The 18,415-nt window shown below is 35.3% G+C and overlaps 2 protein-coding genes and 1 long non-coding RNA gene across 7 annotated transcripts; 2 read left to right on the top strand and 1 right to left on the bottom strand.

Moving 5' to 3' along the window:
• Nucleotides 1-550: 550 nt before the first annotated feature.
• LOC113350491 lies at nucleotides 551-3,842 on the bottom strand. Of its 4 annotated transcripts, none has more exons than XR_003360884.1 (6): nucleotides 3,594-3,842; nucleotides 1,896-3,154; nucleotides 1,603-1,799; nucleotides 1,369-1,516; nucleotides 1,224-1,282; nucleotides 551-1,056 (listed from the first exon to the last, which is right to left on the bottom strand). It is a non-coding gene; the product is annotated as an uncharacterized LOC113350491 (long non-coding RNA). The 4 variants fall into 4 exon arrangements; XR_003360883.1 differs by having other exon boundaries at nucleotides 1,603-2,161; nucleotides 2,336-3,154; XR_003360882.1 differs by having other exon boundaries at nucleotides 1,603-2,161; nucleotides 2,500-3,154.
• A 4,033-nt stretch (nucleotides 3,843-7,875) lies between these two features.
• LOC113350489 lies at nucleotides 7,876-10,693 on the top strand. The gene is made up of 7 exons (XM_026594633.1): nucleotides 7,876-8,524; nucleotides 8,630-8,707; nucleotides 8,806-8,948; nucleotides 9,447-9,514; nucleotides 9,647-9,742; nucleotides 10,187-10,279; nucleotides 10,410-10,693. Exons 1-7 carry the CDS (start codon nucleotides 8,081-8,083, stop codon nucleotides 10,493-10,495), a joined length of 1,008 nt encoding a protein of 335 aa, XP_026450418.1. The 5' UTR covers nucleotides 7,876-8,080; the 3' UTR covers nucleotides 10,496-10,693.
• A 1,546-nt stretch (nucleotides 10,694-12,239) lies between these two features.
• Nucleotides 12,240-14,760, top strand: LOC113350490. 2 transcript variants are annotated; one of them, XM_026594635.1, is made up of 5 exons: nucleotides 12,240-12,391; nucleotides 13,436-13,601; nucleotides 13,728-13,811; nucleotides 13,891-14,094; nucleotides 14,337-14,760. In XM_026594635.1, exons 1-5 carry the CDS (start codon nucleotides 12,323-12,325, stop codon nucleotides 14,429-14,431), a joined length of 618 nt encoding a protein of 205 aa, XP_026450420.1. In that variant the 5' UTR covers nucleotides 12,240-12,322; the 3' UTR covers nucleotides 14,432-14,760. The 2 variants fall into 2 exon arrangements, with proteins under 2 accessions (XP_026450420.1, XP_026450419.1); XM_026594634.1 differs by having other exon boundaries at nucleotides 13,436-13,607.
• Nucleotides 14,761-18,415: the final 3,655 nt, after the last annotated feature.

Genomic DNA, 18,415 nt, shown 5'->3' with positions numbered 1-18,415 from the left:
TCACGTCCGTGAATTTCTGCTGGAGTTTGAAAGTGAAAACCAAACTCAATCCGGTTACTTAAGTACGCGTACCCGTATGCATACTTAGGTAGGTTACTTTCTAAAATCGGTTTGTTCATAAACTAAAACATTTATGTATTAAGGAATGCAATCTTTGCAAACCGTGGCTATAATGTTCATGAATCGATTCGAGTGAATCAAAACCGATTTTGCTTTGATTGTGTCTCACAACACCATATCAGCCCATTTGTAACGTCTAATATGTGTTACAAATGCCTTTAATAACATTTATAAACGTTACTGTTGAGGGTGTGGCAGATTTTCTGTCACAGTTCTGTAGTGTTCCGGATTTAAATAGTAACGTTTAAATAGCCTCCCCCATCTGTACTATTTTGTGCCGGCAGTAACACTTCTTCACAGACTAGAACACTTGACTAGCGTTACAGTGGTTTTCTCTTGTAACATGATATTACTGTTCCAAAATTGGATATTTGGATGTTACTAAAATAGCCGATATATTAGGTCATCTATAACAATTTGCAACTGGTACAGTTCTCAAACATCAATTACAAGATAAGGAACAAAAATGTACTTTATTTCTTGTAAGTCACGTTTAAATAAAACAAAAATGTTCCGTCACTTGTGCGCTTTTTTAAAAAAAGAAAGATTAGTTTTGTTCTTTACAAAAATAAGAAGACAACTAAATTCATTAGGATTATGTCAATGTATCCTTCAGTCGCCATATTTTTTAATGGTATTTGCGAGTAGCTTCAACTTGTACATCCTCCCTAACATGTAAGTTTTGTCCGCTTAGTTTTCTGAAGCCTGCCAATACTCTTTATCCACCAGCTTTATAGTCTGAAGATCGTTTCTTCTACGGGTAAAAAGACCCTAGGATTGTACCTCAGGTTCTGTTGATAGAAGACCCCAATAATTATAGGCTCAATCACGTAGATCTGGAGTGTCTGTCTCCACATTAGCATTATTCAAGACCACCTGCAACAGAGAAGTTGAAAATGCTCGGAGCAAGATCTTCTAGAAAATTCTCCAAGAAACCTATCAGGATTGCATTAGCATTGTCAGTTAGTTCAACGTATTTTACAAATTATCCAGATCATGCTTATCTAAAAAAACAAAATTACCATCGCATATTAAAGAATAAATTTTAGAAACTGAGAGATTCAACACTGGACATTTAATGTTAACTTCAGGAATGTGGGTACCTTTGCTTTCATCTAACATATCTTCGGTCTCACGAAGTGCTGAAATGACGGATTCATAGCTACAGGGAAATAGAACTCCATTCCAATAAGTGTTTTAACATGTGAACCATCAATTACATAAACTTTATGTGCTACAGTAACTTACGTGTTAGATTATCGCCTAAAGATACCCTTGATGACAATGATAGCCTCCTAACTCTGGACATTTAATGTTAACTTCAGGAATGTGGGTACCTTTGCTTTCATCTAACATATCTTCGGTCTCACGAAGTGCTGAAATAACGGATTCATAGCTACGGGGAAATAGAACTCCATTCCAATAAGTGTTTTAACATGTGAACCATCAATTACATAAACTTTATGTGCTACAGTAACTTACGTGTTAGATTATCGCCTAAAGATACCCTTGATGACAATGATAGCCTCATGAACGACATAGTTATGATCTCAAGCAAACACTTATACAGCGTTCAACTGCTCTTTCTAACTTGATGACACATTGACTAGTATCACATATAGTTTTTCTGACAAAATCGACGCCAACTTTCGCGGCATATTCCTTGAATTCCAACAGAGCTTCAAAAGAGAATACACGCCGAGAGGTATCAAAAACCCATAGCAGCACAACGAATTCTTCAAATAGAAACTACGTTATTTAAAAAATTTCATTACCTGGTCTACATGCAGAGCAGAAGTAAGCTTAATCATGATCTCTAGTTTTTCCATCTTCACATAAACTAGATTATTGTATTTGCAGAAGAAACCCTAGAATAGATAGTATTGGTACAGACTATAGCCGTATTCAAACTTGAGAACATAAGGGAATATCAAAATCACCTGATTTCTTGAGCAGTGATTATAGGTCGCCTTTGGACTCTAAGGTTGATGTTTTGTAATGAAAGATAATGTATCTCAAGTTCCATTTGTTGAAGGATCATCTGCAAAATGCACAGTGTTAAGCAATTTCGATTTATTGAACCAACTAATTTTGAAATTATTCACAAGAGGAGAATTATTACTTGAAATGAGGCATTTTACACCAGGAAACTACAATGTAAAAAAACATCACTGGAATCATAAAGTTCCAAATTAAAATCGAAATAAAGAATTACCTAATGCATTTGTTACACCTGGACAAGATTGACACCCCAATAGCCTTAGGTTGCTACAGACAGTTCTTCCTACTCGTGTACTTTGAACAAACACGGCTCCCTAAAACTAATAAATTGAACCAACACAAATAAATTTAAGAAAACTTGCAACCAACCAACTTTACCTCTTATACGTGTGACGATATTGAGGATGGTCCAACATCAACCACAATTACTTGAATCCTTCCTGACTAATCTCCTCCCTCCTCCTCCTTTATCCGGGCTTGGGACCGGCAATGAAATGATATAAGCATTTGCATTGACGGAGTTAAAAAGTGTTTCCACTAACAGATAACAAATTATATAGATAATAATTATAGAAAAACATATATACTTAAACAACAGAAGTCTTATAAATAAAACTATGAAACATAAATAACCAAACTTAAAGAAAGTCAATGTTAACACGCTTAAACAAGGTTCAAGTGCATTTTAGTCTGAAAAACCTAATGGTAACTACATAACTAAGAAATTAACCACTTAGAATTCATAAACTTTAGTGAAGCACTTGACATCGACATCAGTATGTAATCAACGATTTTGGCCACACCAGGTATCCACCTTCCATCACATCCTCGAATATATTAGCACCATCTTGTTTTCCAGACTTGTAAATTGGTGTATTAGGCATCACAATCTTGATTAGAATAACTTTTGTTTCGCGATCTAAATCTAACTTATAACCATGGCAAATACCCTTTGTGTCATCAGTGAATATGGTTGCGATAGCAACTATTTCGAAGTTCATATTCCTTAGTTCGCAGCTCCCAGAAGATGTTGCTGGAACATTCGTAGGTGAAACAGACAAAGTAAGTCTTTCAGATAATAATCAATCCCAATTTAAGCATAACAAATCAAACAAACTGGTAAGTCTTTCAGATAAACAGATAATTTGAAATAACCCTATACCAACATCTACCAACACCCAATCTCCCTAAATCTATCAAAACAGCTCACAAGTCAATCTGTAATAGACACTAAATTGGGTGACTTTAAAATCAAACCACGAAATTAACACCAATGAATTACATATATCAGTAGCAACTAATGAGAAAACCCAAACTTTTTAGGGTTCAATAATTCAATGTTGTTCAATTTCAATGATTTCATCGTCAAATTGAATACATTAAAGAAATAGAAATCGAAAATAAAATAAGGAAAAAGAAAAAAATTGGACATCTTAATAATTAAAAATCGGAACCAAACATCATTCACTTACCCAAAGGGGTTGCTTTCACCAATTTCTCTGATTCGTTTTTCCTAAACCTAGGGCTAACTTTGCTGTGGAAACTGAATATATAGGTTTATCAGAAGAGAAATTGTAATTGAGATCGTGATAAACATCCCACGATCTTAGTGGAGAATATTTTGGGAGGGAAATTTTCATGCCAAAATCGAAAAGAAAGAGGGAAACCATGTTCTGAAATTGAAAAGAATGTGGAGAGAGAGTGCAGAAAAGCACGCTTAGTGTACTGTGTGTGATAGAATTTTATCTTGTGAATTTTGCTAGCTAGTGTATTTTAAAATCCGTAACATGTACTATACTGTTACAGCCCGTTAAAACAACATCCGAAACCGTAATAGCTAAAGATGTTACGGGATACGAGAAAATATTACTGATGTCGTAACATTAGAAGCATGTTACGGTTTAATGTTACATATTCTTCATTTTTGTGTAGTGTCTTGTATGCTTCTATAAGATTTAAGTAATTGAAAAACTCTCTAACTAGTTCATTTGAGTCAATTGAACTAGTTATGGTGAAGATGAATAAGGTTGATATGAAAGTGCTCACATGGTGAACCATTGGTTAACTATTGTTGAACCAACTAAGTGTATACGTTTAGGTACGGTTACTCAAACCTAAATGAAGTCACATTTCATTTGTGTATAGCAAGCTAAGTTCGATCTAACGTTTGAAAGATATTAGCTTGAATCTAATCAGGTTTTCATCCAATGGTGATTATTGAATGCTTTGTTACCAAGGTAACATTAATTGAAAACCCTGATTTGAAGACTATATAAGGGAGAACTCTAGCAATTGGGAAACCTGATCCCACACCTCCTATGTGATACTAGTTGCGACTAGAGTCGATTCTCCTTTAACCTTTGGTTTTTCCAAAACCCAGTAGGTTAACGACTTGAAGACTTCATTGGGATTGTGAAGCCAGACCCAACTATTTTCTCTGTAGTTGTGTGGTCTGATCTTGCTGTTTCTATCGTGATTGAGTGCAATCGTAAGATTGGCTTGAGATTTATATCTCCTATAGGAAACATAGAAAAGTAGTCACAAACACCTTCGTCTCATCGTTTGTGATTCCACAATATCTTGTTTCGCTAGTCAATTAAGATTATTGTGAGGTGATTGATATTTTGAGGCTGTTCTTCGGGAATATAAGTCTGGTATATCAATTGGTTCCTGTTCACCTTCATTTATCAAAAGACGGAACAAAAACTCGTAGGTATTTCTGTGGGAGGCAGATCTATCTATTCCTGTATACTTTTCTGTGTGAGACAGATTTGTTTATTAAAGTCTTCGACATTGGGTCGTATCAACTCTTAGTTGTGGGTGAGATCAGCTAAGGGAATCAAGTACGTAGTATCCTGCTGGGATCAGAGACTTAAGGAGCGCAACTGTACCTTGAATCAGTGTGATATTGATTGGGGTTCAACTACAGTCCAGACCGAAGTTAGTTTGTAGTAGGCTAGTGTCTGTAGCAGCTTAATATAGTGTGGTGTTCAATCTGGACTAGGTTCCGGGGTTTTTCTGCATTTGTGGTTTCCTCGTTAACAAAACTTCTGGTGTGTGTGTTATTTATTTTCCACATTATATTTTGTTATATAATTGAAATATCACAGGTTGTGTGTTGTATCGATCAATTGCTAAATCCAACCTTTGGTTGTTGATTGAAATTGATTGATCCTTGAACATTGGTCTTTGGTATCGTTCAAGTTATTTCTCTTGTATTCAGCCAGGCTCCAGATTTCTATTTGTTTGAGTGAGGATTGAATCGAGAAATTGAGATATAACTCTTTGATATACTTTTTATTAAGATTGAGCCTGACTGTCTAGTTGATTATCTTAAAAGTATATTGGAGTTAGTCCATACAGATTGTTAAGCGAAATATTGGGTGAGGTTGTTAGACCCCCGCTTTTTCAGCAAGGACATTGAAGGAAGTGAGTTATGGAGGAGTGTTTACTTGGGCTCAACTATACGAAGTTGCATAGTCAATTTATTACAGAAGCTTAATTATGAGAGTATTCAAAACTGGACTACGTCCCAGAGTTTTCTTGCCAGACAGGTTTCTCGTTAAAAAAACCTTGTGTGTTGTTTTTAGTTTACTTCCGTATTATAGTGTTTATCTTTATAATTAAAGTAAATATACTTGTACGTTAATCCACTAGGTAAAACCTCGTAGTTAGTTCGATCTTGAATTTTAACTATATACCAAGTTACACTTTGTTGAAATAATATTTTGGCAGTTATTATTTACGCAAGATTATATAGACAAGGTGTGTCTGTATAGGTTGATACCGAAACTGCGTCGTACTCGGTACCCTTGTCATTTCAAAAACAAATACAATTAAAGTAGTTACAGATACTTTCATTTCATGAAGTCCCATAGTCATCTTTAAATATCTATGAAATATTAGATATAATGATCTTCGTATCATATAAGGATGCTGATGAACCAATATACACAAACCATTGATTACATATGACCAGCAACGAGAAAAAGAAATGCAATAGCTAAATGATGATGAGCCATATCAGTCAGCCACATAAATATATTTTTGAGATATATTATGATTTTGTTGGGTTTTTGGGTTTAAGGTACCTGATGATTAATGAGTGGATTTATACTTTCACCTGAATTTGATTTGATAGGTTTGTTTTTTCCTTTACGATCCTTTTTATTTATCAATTCTATCTCATATTTGAATTAAAATTTAAAAACTTTAATTTATACTACCTTCATTTCTGGAAAAGAGATACTATCGTTTTTTATTATTTTAACCTAAAAATAAGCCAAACTGAGAACGTGATAGTAACTGTTATCCAGAAATGGAAAGAGTATATAAAGAAAATGAGGTAAATCTTGAAGAAGATTAAGTTAAAAAATTACGTCACAAATCTTATGGAAAAAATTATTTGGAAAAAAAAACTAAGAAACAATGGAGACAATAACCATAATATGAAGAAGAAAACCGTTGAAATTTGTTAGTGCTTTTTCAGATTTATAAAAGCAATATAGTAGGTTTGATTATCACTTTACGAATCATGTTGCAGAAGAGAAAACAAAAGTCAACCACAATGTCTGGATTAAATTGACTAAAAGCAAGAAAACCTACAACATTAACATATCACAATCTGATGGTTTTAAAATGAGCGAATGTCAACCGGTGGCGGAGCCAGGATATCGAGAGAGGTGGTGCAAAAGAAAAGAAAAAAATCCGTTGCACATGAAAGAATGTGTCGTAATGACCTAACAATGTTCAATAGCAACGAATCGTACAACACTAAAGACATGTTAATGTTCAATAGCAACAAATCATACAACACTAAAGGCATGTTAGTTTCTTTGTTCTTCGATCATGTATTATTCTTTGATTCGATCATGTAAAATATTTCAAATATCCACGAAGGAGAAGGTATATCCCTTGTGATGTAAATTATGAGACACTAATGACTGATCAACAAAAATAATAAAGATTTAATACTGTTAGAGCTCTAAATAATTCAAGCCTTCAATGTTATCATGAAATAACTCAATTTTTATCACTTACCGGGAGGAGATTTCTCGCAAGCGTAGTAGACTCAATACGTTCCTCTTCGAAAGGGTAGGCAAATCTATTTTTAGGAGGGTAGGCAAAACATTTTTTCCCCTGCATTTGGGCTTGATTTTATAAGCCTGTTGGGCAAATGGGGCACTCAAGGGTAGGCAAGTGCCTACTCTTGTCTTGGACTGCCTCCGCCCCTGCCAGCAAATCTTTTTGTTCAATTCAACATTAATAGGAGGGAAATATTTGTACCATCTGGCCGTTAGGATATGTTAGGATCTGTTTGTTCAATATGGAATGGTACGCCTTTATAAATTATGCAATTTTAGTTACGCAAAAAAATATTTTAAAAGAATCGTGAAACATAGGAACGAAAGATTTGTTAACGAGAAAAATACTATAGGAAAAAAACCCTGAAACCTAGTCCAATTTAAATTCACTAAAATATATAAGATTTATGCTTGTAATACTTATGGCTAATAAACATAGCGATCGACGGTCTTGTCGTCTATTCACTAGTTTTGTTCGCCTCGCATCCCACAGTCACAAGCTCAATTTCTCGGTGATGAGAAAATTTTATCCCCCAATCTTCTTTGTTCACCAAAGAGTCTACAACCTTTCCTCCTTTGTGCGCCCATGAGTCTTCAACCGCTCTTCCTTCTTTAAAAACAAGCTTTCTTGCTCTTGGTTCCCTTCGAGAGTCTTCTTATCTTCACTCATTTGTACATTCATCACAAAGCATCAGGACTATTCAAGAGAGTTCCTGCATTTTTTTCCGTTTCTTTGCCGTGTCCCTGTATCCTATCGCCTAGCGTTCGCGTATCGTGTCCGTATTCCTATGTGGGCCCAAACTTAAATTTTAATTTATCGAGCCCAACTAATACCCAAATCAGAACCTCTCTCCCTCCACAAATTAGAGAAACAGATGGGAAATCCTTCTCTGTATACGAAACTCATGCTAATAATCTCACTCTCATACACAGTTTCTACTTCATCATTTTCAACCTTCTCTAGAAACCCATTAATTTCATCATCTTCATCTCGTAAACAATGTGCCGTAGATTTAATTTCACTACTAGGAAGTAAACAACAAGCTTCCACCATTAACAATGAAAAAGCCAGAAAGTTTCAAAATTGTTTGAAATTTCTCGTACCCTTTTCTCCAATTCAACAGAGGAGAGACCTTGATCATGATGATGATCGATTCAGTTTATGGGATTCTGGAAAAAGTCGAGGAAGAAGAGTTGAAATTGAAAACGGGCTGATTTGGTCACCACCCGATTCAATCTTGGAACTAGCTCGTATTGCAGTTGATTCTGGTGGAGATCCTGGTTGTATTCATCGTGCCCTTGATCCAACAATTATCCCTGTAAGTCTTTCAATTTCTTTAAGCCGAGTCGACTCGCTCGAGTTAACTCAGAGGACTCGGTTAAGCTAGATTACTGAAATGTATTGTCTTAAGAGTTGTATATAGGTACCTGATGTGGAAGGATCGAAAGAGTGTCGATGTGAACTTACCCGAACTCCGTATGGGAGACTCTTTGTAGCTGAGGTTTGGAATGGTGGTTTTGGTGTTACTTTAGCTTTAGACATTATCCATCTTGACACTGTACTGTTGATTTTTAGATAGCTACATTTGTTAATATGCAGGAGATAAATAAGTACTTTGCGTTTTTGTTCGAGCTTATTGCTTCTCGTGGTCCGGAGGTGGGATTTAATGTGTCGTTAAACCGTTTTGATTTATTTCATGGACATCTCGTTCTTGCGACCAATTCGGGAAGACTTGGTATCTTGTGAGTATACTGATGTTATCCCTCATCAATGAATATAGTTAACACTTGTGAAAGTTTAGGAGAATTTGGTTGATTGCAATGTATCGAATTAGAACAATACTGCTTCATTACTGATTGTCATGTATTCTTTAGAATGGCCATAAACAAAAGTAGTTCTGAGGGTTGCTAATTAATAAATAGTAGTTCTGAGAGTTGCCAAAAATTGAATCCAATGTTCCCAGGTTATTCCGGGTTTGTGAATGATCAATTCAGTGGAAGCTAATGCAGAGCTGGTGCTCTTTTCCCTTATACAGGTCTTTAATGTGACCAGGCTTCTGCTTGCAGACTTGTACTCAAATGACAGCCGATGAGGGCTTGAAACTTGCTCAACCTTATATTCTTGTGTTAGTGTGCAAGTGTCCGAAATGTTTTTTTTTCTGTAACAGATGTCAGATTCGCCAGAAATTTTGATTTCGTGTCACTAGGCAGGTTCTGACATGGTGTTACTAATATTGCCAGATTTCATGCCAAAGAGCACCCAGCATTGGATAAAGTGTTTCCTTACAACATGGGCTATTGTCAGAAAGGTTGGTTAGCTAAAGAATCAGCTTACGTTCATGAATGGTGTCTGTCTTATGTTATTTCATCTTGGACTTTCTAATATTTGTTTTGCTGCTGAAGTGCAGTGTTAACCTTGTTATTTTGGTTTTCCATCTCAGGATCCAATATGGTGTACGACGAATCAATGAATTTTAGGAATATCCTTTGGCTTGCACCACTGCCAAGTACTTCCTCCAAAGATTGGTTGGCGCCTGGTAAGTCTCTGAACTATATTCAAGTTTTTCAACCACAAGCATATTGTTCCACACTGCCACTATATCCAGAAAAAAGTAGTTTCTTAACCCTGGTTAATAGTGATTATGAGTATTATCCAAGCTAAATTTCCCATAAGATGAGCGTGTATATTGTTATCGATATGTATGACATACTAACTACGTTTAACCCGCTCTAAGGTGACCAACGAGCATTACCCAAGCTAAATTCTACCTCCAAAAAATAAGTACTAACACTGTCGAAGTAATTGTTTGAGTTGCACTTATTCGTCTGTAGGGAATCACAGAAACTTAAACATTAGATGAAATTTAACTCTTTTCATGTGTGCAAAAAGCAGAGGGAACGGTTGAAATTCCCGTTCAATAAGTGCTTTTGATGATATAATTTCGCTAAAGCACAGAAACCATATGTTTTCCTATTTATAGGAGTGCTGGTGGTCCTTGATGCCCATCCAGGAGGAATAATTTACGAAGATCTCATTCCAGAATATGCCCATATCGTCAGGACAATCTACGAAGGTCAGCATTTGACTGTGTTTTTTTGTGCAATTTAGCTTGCTTTCAATCCTATTAAGATTCTAACAGGGGTGTATTGGATTATGAAATTGAGTGAATTGATTTTTATTTTTTTTGTTTGTTTTATAACCAGAGGATCTGGGAGACAATGTCCTTGATGTCAACTACTTGAATGTTGGAACCAAAGTTGCTGGTGATTACAGAATTTTCATTTGCTGATACATTTGGATAGTCAATAATGTAAATTCACGTGCACCCTTCTTGTTTTACTGTATCCCTAAAGCTTTCGTCCATTCATTGTGATAACTACGCAAGTAAGAGGTTGGTCTGTGTAGTTCTATTGTGCAATAATTACCGTAAGATATCTATGGAACAATGGTATTGTTTGTATATCATGGCGTCTTTCTGTTTTTCTTATTTGTTCTATGCTTCCATCCTGACAACATAGTAAAAAAAAAAATTTGATGGGAAAGGTTAATATATTAACTTAAGCAATGTAATACAGAAGATCTACAATTTCATTTTCATCAAAAATATTAGAATTAATATTCTCTTTTCGCACACGTTGGCACAACTGTGTTGACATGTGGTTAAGTCTTCTGATCCTTGCTTCTTTTGCAATGGAGTCTGCCGCAGCATTGTAATCCATGTTTATAAATTTACCTAAGCTTGAGGAAGGTTGTCCAAGAAGTGAATTGCTTCTTTAATAGTATTCTCCGCAACTCATGAAGCTCATGTATCCTTTTTGGATATAGATTCCCAAAGGAGTTTACAGTCTGTGACTATATAGACGCTAAAAAGGATATTATTTTTTAGCCGCTTTAAAGCATTTACCAGGACTTTAGCTTCCGCGTGTAACGCTGAGGACGCCCACTCTGAGCCTGCTGAAATATGAAGGAAAGCTTCTTGGTCTGCCGAGTATAGAATGAAGGCATATCCCATGGATAAATTTTCTTTTTTAAAGAACGCATCAATGAATATTATCCAATCCGACCTTAAGTTGTTCCACTCTTTCTTGATAATCTTCGTTTTTCGGATGCCTTTTAATTTGGTCTCTTCCTTGATAATTGAAGACTGGATGAAGGCTTTTATCTGGTGAATTAAATAGGAGGGATACGGAACCGTTTTCCTGAAAACGACCTCACATCTATATTTCCATATGAACCAAATGATGATTGCAATTTGTTCCCTAAATGGCGAAAGTTTTGATCATCGATCCAAAGTTCAACCAAGGACAACAACATAGTAAATTAGCAAATTCGTATTCTGGATGTTCAAGCTTAGCACATAATTACATAGTACTAAGATGAGATACAAGGTACGGTTTTTTGGCGACCTATCAAGAGCCAATAGTTCTTTTGAACCACCTACTGGAATTTTCCCAATGCAGCAAATCTAGCGGCTGACTCTTCAATTCTCCTGGTGGGAGGAGAAGATTTCCAAAAGAAAATCGGTGTTTGTTTTTTCTGACGCACCTGACTCGTCTAGATCTGACTCGTTACATTTGAATCTGATTCATTACGTGAGACTCAAAAAAATTTAATTAGTGGAGCTATTGAAACTTTTTGAATCCGGCCAGATATGTGCTCAGCTATTCAGGCACAAACATACATCAGAAAAATGAAAAAATAAACCTTCTGATATCTGACTCGTGCCGAGTCAGATTCAAATTACGAATTAAACCCAAACAAAAGAAATGTTTGTCTGAATCTGACTCAAAATTACAAAATAATAGAGTATAATAATTATTAAAAAGCTTTTGAATACAAACAGATACGTATTTAGGAATCAAGATCAAAGTGATGCCGATTAAAAGAGCTCGGAGTTCGTATGAGCCGAGTCACACCTCGAATCAGATAAAAACAAACACTATGACTATGACATTTGAATCAATGATACTAACAAACAAACGGTAGAGTTGATTGTGAATTGTTCGCGTACTTTTAATCAAGTAGTCAGTGGTTATCATTTATTTCCCGAGAGTAAACATTTTTTTTCTCCTGAGTTCTCAAACGGTTGTTTCTTTTTTCTCGAAGGGTTGTTTCCATGGCTGCTTCTGCTTCTTTGATCACAGCAGGCTTACTCTCTGTTCCTTCTCTCCATCTGAATGATCAGGTAACTCATATTCTCCTAACCCATAATAATATTTTCAGCAGAAAATTGAAAATCATGTCTTCTGATAAAAAAAATTGATCTTTAAAGTTTGTGATATTTTGTGTTAGGAATGAACTATATGTGCTTTAGTTTCAAGGGTTATTGATTGATTGATGATCAGAGACATATTTTTAATGATTTTGGTCATAAGGGGGAGGGTGTAAAATTGAAATATGAAACTGGGATTTGGATAATGAAATGACACAACTTTGTATTAGATTTTGGTGATTCAGAGTTTTCACTATCCATTCAGTAGAAATAACCGATTCAATCCACTTCTTATATACTGATAGGTGCTTTGAGAAATTTCATTAAGGGCCAAGAGTTGAAATGTCTCAACTTTAGGGGTATACTTTGAGAAATGCTCCGATTTCGCAGAAAAAGCCGAAATGTCCCAAATCGTTAATTTTTAATCAATATAGAGCATCTTGGCCGGTCACCGGAGTTTGAATTATCCCTAACTGTATATTTTTAAAAAAAAAAAAAGTAAAAGAGGGACCACCATTGCGGCCACTGCCACCACCATCATCAACGGAAGTTGATATATCCCTAACCTTATATTTTTTTTAAAAATAAAAAAAAAATAAAAGAGGGACCACCTCCGGGGCCACTACCACCATCACGACCAGAAACCACCGCTACCACCACCATCATCATCGCAGCCGCTACCATAACCACCTGAAGCTTATGAAGCGTTCTGTAGTAGATTGGTGAGGTTAGATGCAATTATGTTATCTGGATATGCACACCCTTGTTTTCTTGTTGTTAAGGTCCCTCCCCTCCGAGTTCATGATGTCCTTCTCCCCTTCTCTGTTAGCAACATTCTTCAGTGGATCGATCTCCTTTACTTATTGCTAAATTGTGCGGCCTTTGTGATCATCTCATTGAAAGTGCAATGAGAAACCATGACACACTAATTTTTTAGCTATAATTGTTTGTAATACCAGTTTGTGAATATTTGACTACTTCAAACTCTGATAACAAGCACTTCTTAATAAATTACAGGCAAATCATGTTAGGTTTGGTGCCATGCCAACGAATACACTTTTAACTCAGAATTACAAAGCACTCGCCAGAAATAGTAGAAGAAGAAGTCGCCATTTGAGTGCAGTGTCTAAGATTTCTGCTGGTGAGGAGACTATAGTTAAAGAATCTGGAGCTGCGAAAAGTGGTAATGGTTAGTACTATTCACATCTAATTCGATGAGGATTCTCACATGTTCATCTTTACGTCGTTACAGTTCAACTCTTGTTGAGAGATTTTAAGTGTTAATATTTATTTGTTGCTAATGTTGTAGATATTGGCATTCTTAGTATCCACCATGTTGGACTGCTATGTGAAAACCTTGAGAGGTCACTTGAGTTTTATCAGAATCTTTTAGGTATGCCACTTTCAAAACCCTGAAGTTAACTTATCTCTTTTTGAAATCCGAGATTTTTTTACTTTTCACATCAATGCAGGTCTTGAGATAAATGAAGCAAGGCCAAATGATAAACTCCCCTATAAAGGTGTTTGGTTCTGGGTAGGTTCGGAAATGATTCACTTGATGGAACTTCCAAATCCCGATCCATTAGCAGGACGTCCTGAACATGGAGGAAGAGACCGTCATACATGTATCGCAGTTCGAGATGTATCGAAGCTCAAAGCTGTTTTTGATAAAGCAGGTTAGCTTTTTCATCATACCCAAATCAAAGTCGTCCCTAGGGGTTGAAAATCCGACTTATTAGCGTAATGTACTTCTCTTCACCTCTAATAGTGAAAAGTAATGAATTTCATTGTACATGTTCCCTTGGTCACTCTGACTTATAGTCGTTCTCTAGTAAGAAATATATAATCTTAACGTCTTTAAATCGTTAATTACTTCTTTTTAATTTTTTCATTTAAAGTCGCTACTTACTCTCTGCAGGCATTCCCTATACATTAAGTAAATCTGGAAGACCTGCGATCTTTGCTCGAGACCCGGATGCAAATGCCCTTGAGTTCACACAAGTTGATAATTAACTGAGCATTAGGGGGATGGCTTTGATCTGGAAGCAGAAAAAGACCCACTTTGGGTTAACAAGGCCCAGGTGGAAATAAGCTTCTTTTTTCAGCGTCTTCTTACAAACCAAAAAACATCAAAGATATATTGCTGAATTATTTAGATTGCGGGGACAAAAGATGAATAATCTAAGGGTTGAATACAAATTTTTTTATTCTTCTGTTCGGACGATCTTTAAGGTTTGACCCATTTTTACTTTGAATCTGATTACTTTATATACTAATTATCTTGTTAGATCTAAATAGAAATACAAATCATTAATGCGATCGCGCAAGAATCGTTTTTTTTTTTTTTTCGCGTCAAGTTCTTAAATAATCTTGAATCTTTAGCTAAGTAGACTTCATAGTTCGTTTGCAATTTGCAGAACTAGTATACTGGTATTACATCTACAGTCTTTAAATAAATTGGAAATCGAATTGAACGATGGTATATTTGAGTTCTTGATATTTATCAGTTGTTAAGAGGTGGCAAATGCAAGTATTTGGGTGTGATTATATGTATTTTCCGATTGCCGGTAGTGGTTAATGTTTATCGTGTGATTGTCGCTACTGATTGTAGCCACGAAGATTATATTAAGTGTTAAGTCAAATTGTAGTTCCATCTCATGTTTAAGTATTATCTTACTAACACAACCAAATTGAAGACAAAGTGAAAGTATTTTGTCTCTTTGAAATTATTCTTAAACATAAGTTTTAGTTAATGTAAGTTCATAACCCAAACAAATCAAAAACTTTACAATTTTAAAAGATATAAAATAAAAACAAGTAACAAATGTACATGTATTTTATCATCCTGTCATTTGCATGTAACGTTCATATCCGCAACCAGTGCACCTATGTAAGTATTGCAATAGTTATTGATGTTGCATAATCTATGGTCATTAACTGTTACAGCATGTTACTTTAGCACATAAATGACTCGAGCATAAGGCCGATTCCTACGGATATATAAAAACATGCAGTTTGTCTTATTGCACCCACTACGGACATATAGTAAAATGACTATGGGTACATTAAAGTGGCAAGAATAATTGGCTAAGTGGCAAATATATTGTTGCGGCTGTAACAATAAAAAACACTCAAAGAAGATGTGAAGATGTTAGAATTAAAATTTCTGGAAGGTAAATAAACACTCAAATGGACAGCAAACAGAGGACAGAGTCACGTGTTCAACACGCTGTCCTTAACACAATAGTTGACCGGTACGCCTTAAGAATGAGTGATGCTTATACCATGTGGTCAAGTTGTATCCAGGATAAAACTGCCTGATACAAGTATTGTTAGCACTACAATACTTGCCCACTCATACGAACTTAACAGCAAAGCACGGAAGAACAAAAAAAACCACACATAGGGAGAGAGACGAAAAGAAGAGGATAGTAGCTCTTCTGGACACAAAGAGAAATGAAGAAGAAGAGTTCTTTTTATAGGCGAACAGAGGAGGTGAAATCAATGCACATTAATGTGCGAAATAATTCTGCATGCGAAATAATGTTGTCAAGATGTCGACATAATTCGGTCATCAAACAGTCAAAAAACGGTAAGAAATGTCGACATCCATGCAAATAAATTCGTTAGAAAATTTGTTTTCATTAAGAGAATAAATTCTCCCAGGTCACACGCCCCCCACATTTAAGAAATAATTTATTTTAATTTTCAAAACGTTTTAGGAAATAATTCAAATTAATTATGTCCAAAAATGATAAGTCTTGGTTGACCAGTCAGTGACGGAGGCCCGAGCCCGAGCCATACGCCCATGCCTTAGTGGCGACGAAAATATTTCGCCCCACCCGTTCCACCCACATTGTTTTACTAACTATCCATAATGGAATAGCTATATAGTGGACTAACTATCTAGTTATACCCAATGTGGGACTTTCATTCACTCATATGAAAATGAGTAAGTGCCCTTAGAGACCCAAGTTCCATTCCCACCAAGACTATAAAAAAAAACAATAAAATCATTTTCTCCAACACATATCACTTATCCAGGTACAACATAGTCCCTGCCGAGCTATAGAGACTTATTTCTTTGTGGTCACTATACCGCCCGATGGTCATTATAACGCCGGAGACTTTGTATATGCCGCTCGATGTTATGTTCGTTGCTTAGTAGTTCATCATCCAACGTGTAGTTCCCAATCCTCTATAAATATCAAATCTCATACAATTCAACTTAAACCACCTCTACACTGAAATGGCCAGTGATCGCTTCACTCGAGAAGAAGATGTTGCTGTTATTCTATCATGGATATTAGTTGCAAGCGACGGAAATTTCAATGTAACCACTTTTAATTTATGGGACAGTGTGTTTCAAATGTTTAAGGTGTTAACCTGTAATGAAAATTTAAGAAAACAAATAAGAGCCTTCAAAATGAATTTTCCTTTACCACTAAGAAAGTGGGAAATTATGCGAGAATATTGTGGATGGTAAAGGGGGGTCATCTTGAACTGTCTATCGACGTACTAGTAAGCATTTAATAACCTTTTTTTAACAACTCAGTTTTATTTTCTTATAATCTGATAACTAATTATTTATCTATTTTTCAAAAAGAGCTTATTCCAAATTTGTTGAAGCCAACAGAAGAGGGTCTAAGCACTGCTTGGTTGAAACCACTAGCGTTAGTATGCCAATTCAGTTGTCAAATTTAGATGCCAAATAACATTTTTAATTTATTTTACTAAAGTCAGTTTCGAAGTGGATTAGGTTCAAGTAGTAGAGTATGGAATCAAAGTTATCCTTTAATAATGGAGATTGAAGACTATACAAAGACATCTTGGAGGTCCTCATTAAAGGTTAGTAACAAACACTTGATTATCTTGTTTACTTTGCGTTTCTATCTGTTGAAACAAGTTCTCACTCTCTGGAATAATTCTTATGATGGTAAAGATACATTTATGTATACTCTCAAGGATATGTGATACCAATACTTTTTTGAGAATGACCTTTGTTCCTAAAAAGGTCCTTATGTTATAGTGATGAGTATACAAATCCAACAATCTAAAAATCACTCAATTTCGAGTTATAACGAAGAAGTTATGAGTGATTTATTAAAGCAACACTTATATGTGTGGATAATTATTGATTTTGTGAATAGAATTTGTACATTAACTTTTGGCAACAGTTCGCGAACTAAAACCATGTGTACGTGACTAAAGGCTTATTTTAGTCAAATACTTGGTGTTTCCTTTCCTAAACAAGGTAGCATTGTTTCCAAGAAACTTAGTTTGATCATTCATTATAAATAGATATTTCATGTAACCACGCAAACCATCCATTGAAAAATTATGTATTTGTTGCATAAGGTTATTTTCGATATCTTTGTCCTTCACGAACAAGAGTGAGATTCCAAAAGACTTTACCTTGGGATCGTAAAGCGCGGGGGGGCTATATTCTTTAATAGTTATGAAACATGTTTCTAGGTGTTTCTCACAAACCCTATATTTGTTAGATCAAGATATCTCTTGATTATTTCTAGGTGATCTTGTGAGAAAAAATCAATTAAGTGACGGAACGGTAAAACCTAATTTTTGAGGAGCATCTTCCAAAATAAAATTAACATTCTGCTAGAAAATTTTCAAGAGTATCTTCAAAAGAGAATTGTAGTTCTATTAGAAGATTTACAAGAGTAATTCCTAATGAGAATCAGTGTTTTGATAGGAATTTTAGAGGTGTACGGATACAACTAAAGCAAGTATTATATCTAGTCGGAAACCTGGTAGTAAGTAATTGGTGTAACGATTTAAATCAGTGTGTTCAATCTAGGTCCCTGAGTTTTTCTACAAAATTATAGTTTTCCTCATTAGCAAAGTTTTTTGTGTCCGTGTTATTTATTTTCCGCATTATAGTGTTCTATCATTATAATTGAAATATCACAGATTGTATGTATTTAAACCTAAATAGTACTATTAACTCAACTGTGAAGAACCTAGAAGAATCATTCT

Source organism: Papaver somniferum, chromosome 2 (assembly GCF_003573695.1).
Source record: "Papaver somniferum cultivar HN1 chromosome 2, ASM357369v1, whole genome shotgun sequence".
NCBI classification, from domain to species: Eukaryota; Viridiplantae; Streptophyta; class Magnoliopsida; order Ranunculales; family Papaveraceae; genus Papaver; species Papaver somniferum.
This window is presented reverse-complemented; position numbering and strand designations above follow the sequence as displayed.

Coding starts and splice junctions, on each gene's coding strand:
- LOC113350489 (XM_026594633.1), top strand. CDS start 8,081: ATGGGAAATCCTTCTCTGTATACGAAACTCATGCTAATAATCTCACTC. Junction 9,743..10,186: donor CAAAGATTGGTTGGCGCCTG/GTAAGTCTCTGA, acceptor TCCTATTTATAG/GAGTGCTGGTGGTCCTTGAT. Junction 10,280..10,409: donor CGTCAGGACAATCTACGAAG/GTCAGCATTTGA, acceptor TTTTATAACCAG/AGGATCTGGGAGACAATGTC.
- LOC113350490 (XM_026594634.1), top strand. CDS start 12,323: ATGGCTGCTTCTGCTTCTTTGATCACAGCAGGCTTACTCTCTGTTCCT. Junction 12,392..13,435: donor CTCTCCATCTGAATGATCAG/GTAACTCATATT, acceptor AATAAATTACAG/GCAAATCATGTTAGGTTTGG. Junction 13,608..13,727: donor AGCTGCGAAAAGTGGTAATG/GTTAGTACTATT, acceptor CTAATGTTGTAG/ATATTGGCATTCTTAGTATC.